The sequence below is a fragment of the Hyla sarda genome, chromosome 9 (assembly GCF_029499605.1).
Source record: "Hyla sarda isolate aHylSar1 chromosome 9, aHylSar1.hap1, whole genome shotgun sequence".
Classification (NCBI taxonomy): Eukaryota; Metazoa; Chordata; class Amphibia; order Anura; family Hylidae; genus Hyla; species Hyla sarda.
In genome coordinates, this window is record NC_079197.1 from 22,286,927 (window position 1) to 22,293,914 (window position 6,988).

Genomic DNA, 6,988 nt, shown 5'->3' on the forward strand with positions numbered 1-6,988 from the left:
AAAGGATTAAGATTTTTTAGTAGAAGTAAATTTACGAATCTGTTTACCTTTCTGGAGCCAGTTGAGATATATATATATATATATATATATATATATATATATATAAAAATAACGTTTTTTCCTAGAATACCCCTTTAATATAGAAGCACACATGATACTTTCTATCCGCTCATATGTGGTGACCCCTGTGAGTTTACAGGGAGATTAGCTGAGGTTTATCCTCTTAATATAATGCTTAGTAAGAGATACTCACATGGGCGCAGTTGGCAGGGGTGCTACTGTGTCCCTTAGGCCATTGTCTATGTGCAGTCACCAATGATCCAGCCACTCTGCCTCTGAATGGGACCATCACTGACAGCAGGATGCGGAGAGGCTGAAGATACACAATTGTGTATATTCCTTTGTAAATGGCTGCTTCAGAGCATAAAAAAAAAACGTAGCAATGGAAAATATATAATGTGAATCTGTGCACTTTTTAGGTAGAATATATATATATATATATATATATATACATATATATATACATATATATATATATATGTATCTATATATATATATATATGTATATAGATATATATATATATCTCTACAACTGTGACGCTCCCATCTGCCCCTAGATATGAGATACGTAGGTGAGAGGTTTTATGGGACTTTTCTTTATTGATGGTCTATCCTGGGACAGTTTGTTCCAAACGCTGAGCAGCGGAGTACTCCTTTAAAGGGGTACTCCCCCCCTAAGCATCTTATCCCCTATCCAAAGGATAGGGGATAAGATGTCTGATCGTGGGGGTCCCGCCGCTGGGGACCCCCGCATTATTGCATGCGGCACCCACCTCTTTTTACACCGGAACCGCTGAAGGCTCCGAGTCGCGACTCCGGGACGGAAGTCCGTGACGTCAGGACTCCGCCCCCGTGTGACGTCACGCCCGTCCCCTCAATGCAAGTCTATGCCGTCACGCCCCCTCCCATAGACTTGCATTGAGGGGACGGGCGTGACGTCACACGGGGGCAGAGTCCTGACGTCACGGACTTTCGTCCCCGAAGTACAAGGCAGTATGGAATTTTGGGCCATAAGACACCCGTAATATGGACATTTTACGGCCGAAAAGATGGCCCAACAATCATCTTCATTTTAATATGGAGTTCAACTGAACTTGACAAAAAAACAAAAAAAAAAACAATTTGTGCGCGTGTATTAATTGTACAGCCATAAGGTTAATTTGTATCTCAACTGCAGACATGCTGTGATCGGTGGGGGTCCAGCTGCTCAGATCCCCCCCACCGATCACTAGAACAAAGGGACATAAGTGCTCAGCTGAGTGTTTATGTTTACAGATGCCATGACAGTCTTTATGCATCCCAGCAGAAAGGAAGGGATAAAGCACTAAGACAAGTACTTCGGACCCTACATTCTAACAGGGGGTCTCAGCAGCCGCACAACCACGATCTGTTAGCTTATCCAGAATTAGAAAAACAAAGCTGATATCTTCAATAACAAAAAAAAAAAAACACAGCACCACACCTGTCTTCAGGTTAGGTGTGGTATTGCAGCTCCGTTTCACTGAAGTAAATGGAACCAAATTGCAATACCACACACAACCTGAGGACAGGAGTGGAGCTGTTTTTGGAAATTAGAAATAATCATTCTGAACCAAAGTCCCTACTTCTTTGTAGGGATTACGATGCAAACTGGGGGTTACTGAGGGTTAACTAAGAGAAGTTTTGGCCTCAATTGTTGAATTTTCACCATGAAAAATTTCCCTTAAAGGGGTTATCCAGGAAAAAAACTTTATTTTATACATCAACTGGCTCCAGAAAGTTAAACAGATTTGTAAATTACTTCTATTAAAAAATCTTAATCCTTTCAGTACTTACGAGCTGCTGAAGTTGAGTTGTTCTTTTCTTTCTAAGTGCTCTCTGATGACACGTGTCCCAGTTTAGAAGCAAATCCCCATAGCAAACCTATTCTACTCTGTGCAGTTCCCGAGACAGACAGAGATGTCAGCAGAGAGCACTGTTGCCAGACAGAAAACAACGACTCAACTTCAGCAGCTGATAATTATTGAAAGGATTAAGATTTTTTAATAGAAGTAATTTACAAAGCTGTTTAACTTCCTGGAGCCAGTTGATGCATATGATCTTATTGGAGGGAAGTGCTCAATCTTATAAGGACAGTGTTGGGGTGACCTTATCTCAGCTTCCGAAAGTGTGCTTACTTCGTCTTAAAGGTTGTGGGCAGGAAACGTCTTTAGTCGAGATGGACGTACTACGTGTTTTGTATTAGGCCCCGGAAACCGATCGCGCAATACTGGATTTGTTCTACTCCTCCGGATGTGATGGATTTGATTGCTCGGGTTGAGTTTATCATTATAATAACAACAAATTTAAGGGACAGCCCCCAAAAGTGGTACCCTAAACTAGACCCCCCCCAAAAAAATAAAATAAAAACAATTATAAAATATAACCTTTATTAAACACTTAAAATGTAATGGTGAAAAACAAATATAGTAATTCACCTAAACACCACTAGGTGTCAGTATCACACAGAGAAAGGTTAAAGGGGTACTCCACTGCTCAGTGGACATCATAGCCCCGCCCCCTCAATACAAGTCTATGGGAGGGGGCGTGACGGCTGTCACGCCCCCTCCCATAGACTTGCATTGCGGGGCGGGGTGTGACGTCACACGGGAGCGGAGTCGTGATGTCACGATCTTCCGTCCCAGTGGTCGAGATGGACTCAGCCTGAGGACCTTCAGCGGTTCTGAAAGAAGCTACAGGTGGGTGCTGCATGGTAGATCCAGGGGGTCCCAAGCAGCGGGACCCTAGGCGATCTGACATCTTATCCCCTATCCTTTGGACAGGGGATAAGATCTCTAGGGGCAGAGTACCCCTTTAACAGGACTTAAAGGGGTAGTCCAGTGGTGAAAAACTTATCCCCTATCCTAAGGATAGGGGATAAGTTTGAGATCGCGAAGGGTCGGACCGCTGGGGCCCCCTGCGATCTCTCTGTACGGGGCCCCGGCTCTCCGGCCAGATAGTGGGTGTCGACCTCCACACGAAGCGGCGGCCGACACGCCCCCTCAATACATCTCTATGGCAGAGGCGGAGATTGCCGAAGGCAGCGCTTCGGCTCTGCCATAGAGTTGTTTTGAGGGGGCGTGTCGGCCGCCGCTTCGTGCGGAGGTCGACACGCCCCCTTCCCGCGGGCTGTCGGGGCTCCGTACAGGAGATCGCAGGGGGCCCCAGCGGTCGGACCCCCTGCGATCTCAAACTTATCCCCTATCCGTAGGATAGGGGATAAGTTGTTCACTACTGGGTTCACCACTGGACTACTCCTTTAATAGGAAAGGGGCCAGGGACTATTGATAGGATTCAGATTATTGGGCAGACTAGATGGGCCAAATGGTTCTTATCTGCCGACACATTCTATGTCTTTGTCTATACGATGGTCTCAACATACAATGGTCGTCCTGGATCCAATGAATATTGTAACTTTAGGGGCCATTGTATTGTAATTTAATGACCTTTAGTGTACAAAGAACCACATCAGGAGTTAAAAAAAATAAAACCACAAAACTGATATAAAAAAAAAATGATAAGAATGAATAATAAAGTACGTGATACTGTGTCTGACAGATTATTGCTTAGTTACACAGTAATTTTGTGATACCAGGAGGAACTATATAGTGTACTGTGCATCTACACCGACTTCACATTACACATATTGGATATTGTGACTGAAAAGAGATAAAAGACACTACCTCAGTGTTTCCCAAACGCAATCATCAGCTGTTGCAAAACTACAACTCCCAGCATGCCCGGACAGCCTTTGGCTGTCCGGGCATGCTGGGAGTTGTAGTTTTGCAACAGCTGGAGGCACCCCTGGTTGGTAAACACTGACCTATACTATATACTACTATATAGTCCAACATGCTGGGAGTTGTAGTTTTGCAACAGCTGGAGGCACCCTGGTTGGTAAACATTGACCTATACTATATACTACTATATAGTCCAACATGCTGGGAGTTGTAGTTTTGCAACAGCTGGAGGCACTCTGGTTGGTAAACACTGACCTATAGTATATACTACTATATAGTTCAACATGCTGGGAGTTGTAGTTTTGAAACAGCTGGAGGCACCCCTGGTTGGTAAACACTGACCTATACTATATACTACTATATAGTCCAACATGCTGGGAGTTGTAGTTTTGCAACAGCTGGAGGCACTCCTGGTTGGTAAACACTGACCTATACTATATACTACTATATAGTCCAACATGCTGGGAGTTGTAGTTTTGCAACAGCTGGAGGCACCCCTGGTTGGTAAACACTGACCTATACTATAAACTACTATATAGTCCAACATGCTGGGAGTTGTAGTTTTGCAACAGCTGGAGGCACCCCTGGTTGGGAAACACTGACCTATACTATATACTACTATATAGTCCAACATGCTGGGAGTTGTAGTTTTGCAACAGCTGGAGGCACCCTGGTTGGTAAACATTGACCTATACTATATACTACTATATAGTCCAACATGCTGGGAGTTGTAGTTTTGCAACAGCTGGAGGCACTCTGGTTGGTAAACACTGACCTATAGTATATACTACTATATAGTCCAACATGCTGGGAGTTGTAGATTTGAAACAGCTGGAGGCACTCCTGGTTGGGAAACACTGACCTATACTATATACTACTATATAGTCCAACATGCTGGGAGTTGTAGTTTTGCAACAGCTGGAGGCACCCTGGTTGGTGAACACTGACCTATAGTATATACTACTATATAGTCCAACATGCTGGGTGTTGTAGTTTTGAAACAGCTGGAGGCACCCCTGGTTGGTAAACACTGACCTATACTATATACTACTATATAGTCCAACATGCTGGGAGTTGTAGTTTTGCAACAGCTGGAGGCACCCTGGTTGGTAAACATTGACCTATACTATACACTACTATATAGTCCAACATGCTGGGAGTTGTAGTTTTGCAACAGCTGGAGGCACCCTGGTTGGTGAACACTGACCTATAGTATATACTACTATATAGTCCAACATACTGGGTGTTGTAGTTTTGAAACAGCTGGAGGCACCCTTGTTGGTAAACACTGACCTATAGTATATACTGCTATATAGTCCAACATGCTGGGAGTTGTAGTTTTGCAACAGCTGGAGGCACCTCTGGTTGGGAAACACTGACCTATACTATATACTACTATATAGTCCAACATGCTGGGAGTTGTAGTTTTGCAACAGCTGGAGGCACCCTGCTAGGAAAACACTTCACTACCTACTTAAATAAATGTAGACATCGCTCTCTTCCCAAAAACTACGTTTCTAATAGCTAAACTGTCTGTGTTGCCTTGGGTAATGCCGCCATCAACCGACCCTCACCCAGGACCTGGCTGTATGACACAGTCATTAGTATGGTCATTCAGTATAGTGCTAAGTACAAGGGCCTCTTACTGACTATACTGATTTTTTGGGGATTCTGAACACCATCGTATGTGGCCCTTCATGGTACAGTTTGATGCTATAGGTCAAGTATAGGCAACCTTTGGACTACATCTCCCATAATGCTCTTACAGCTAAAATGCTGCCAAAGCATCATGGGAGTTGTAGTCCAAAACATCTGTAGGGCCAAAGGTTGCCTATGTCTGCTATAGGTGATGTAGTGCAACTTTGTCCAGCCTGCCTCAAATGTCATTTATGTGCAGTTTGGTGCAACTTTACGTTTCTTCCTATGAAAGTGACACATTAAGGTCAATAACCTGCATTGCTTTCTGCAGACAGTATCATGGTTGGGTCCATGTATAGTTGTAGGCCCCCACATTGCGCCCGTATATAGTTGAAGGACCCACATACTGCTCTTGTGTATAGATGTAGGCCTCATACTTCTCCCATACATAGTTGTAGGCCCCCTCTGTGCCCCCATATAGTTGTACGCCCCTTATGATCCCCCATATAGTTGTAGGCAGCCCTCTGTGCCCTCATATTGTTTTAGGCCCCTTCTGTGCCCCTATATAGTTGTAGGCCCCCATACTGCCCCATATAGTTGCATGCCCCCCACTGTGCCCCCATATAGTTACATAGTTACATAGTTAGTACGGTCGAAAAAAGACATATGTCCATCAAGTTCAACCAGGGAATTAAGGGGTAGGGGTGTGGCGCGATATTGGGGAAGGGATGGGATTTTATATTTCTTCATAAGCATTAATGTTATTTTGTTCCAGGAATGTATCTAATCCTGTTTTAAAGCTGTTAATTGTTCCTGCTGTGACCAGTTCCTGAGGTAGACCGTTCCATAAATTCACAGTTCTTATGGTAAAGAAGGCGTGTCGCCCCTTGAGACTAAACTTTTTCTTCTCCAGACGGAGGGAGTGCCCCCTCGTCCTTTGGGGGGGTTTAACCTGGAACAGTTTTTCTCCATATTTTTTGTATGGGCCATTTATATACTTATATACGTTTATCATATCCCCCCTTAAACGTCTCTTCTCAAGACTAAACAATTGTAATTCCTTTAATCGCTCCTCATAGCTAAGATGTTCCATGCTCCATATTAGTTTAGTCGCGCGTCTCTGCACCCTTTCCAACTCCACAGTGTCCCTTTTATGGACAGGTGCCCAAAACTGAACAGCATATTCCAGGTGAGGCCGTACCAATGATTTATAAAGGGGGAGTATTATGTCCCTGTCCCTCGAGTCCATGCCTCTTTTTATACATGACAATATCCTGCCAGCTTTGGAAGCAGCAGCCTGACATATAGTTGTAGGCCCCCCTCTGAGCCCTCATAATGTTATAGGCCTCCATAAAGTTGTACGCCCCTCGGTGCCCCCATATAGTTGTACGCCCCTTCTGAGCCCCCATATAGTTGTAGGCCCCCCCTCTGTGCCCTCATATTGTTTTAGGCCCCTTCTGTGCCCCTATATAGTTGTAGGCCCCCATAAAGTTGCCCCCCCCCCCACTGTGCCCCCCATATAGTTGCAGGTC

At 44.5% G+C, this 6,988-nt stretch overlaps 1 protein-coding gene across 5 annotated transcripts in view; it reads right to left on the reverse strand.

Annotated features, from left to right (window-relative positions):
- Positions 1 to 6,988, reverse strand: part of KYAT1 (kynurenine aminotransferase 1) — a 46,414-nt gene that overhangs the window by 37,990 nt on the left and 1,436 nt on the right. For 2 of the 5 annotated variants that reach the window (XM_056540309.1, XM_056540310.1), the window contains exon 2: positions 254 to 373. The exons of the other annotated variants lie outside the window; for them this stretch is intronic. In XM_056540309.1, coding sequence (XP_056396284.1) covers positions 254 to 349 — 96 coding nt within the window. In that variant the 5' untranslated portion in view covers positions 350 to 373. The remainder of the gene's footprint in view (positions 1 to 253; positions 374 to 6,988) is intronic. 5 annotated transcript variants of the gene reach the window in all.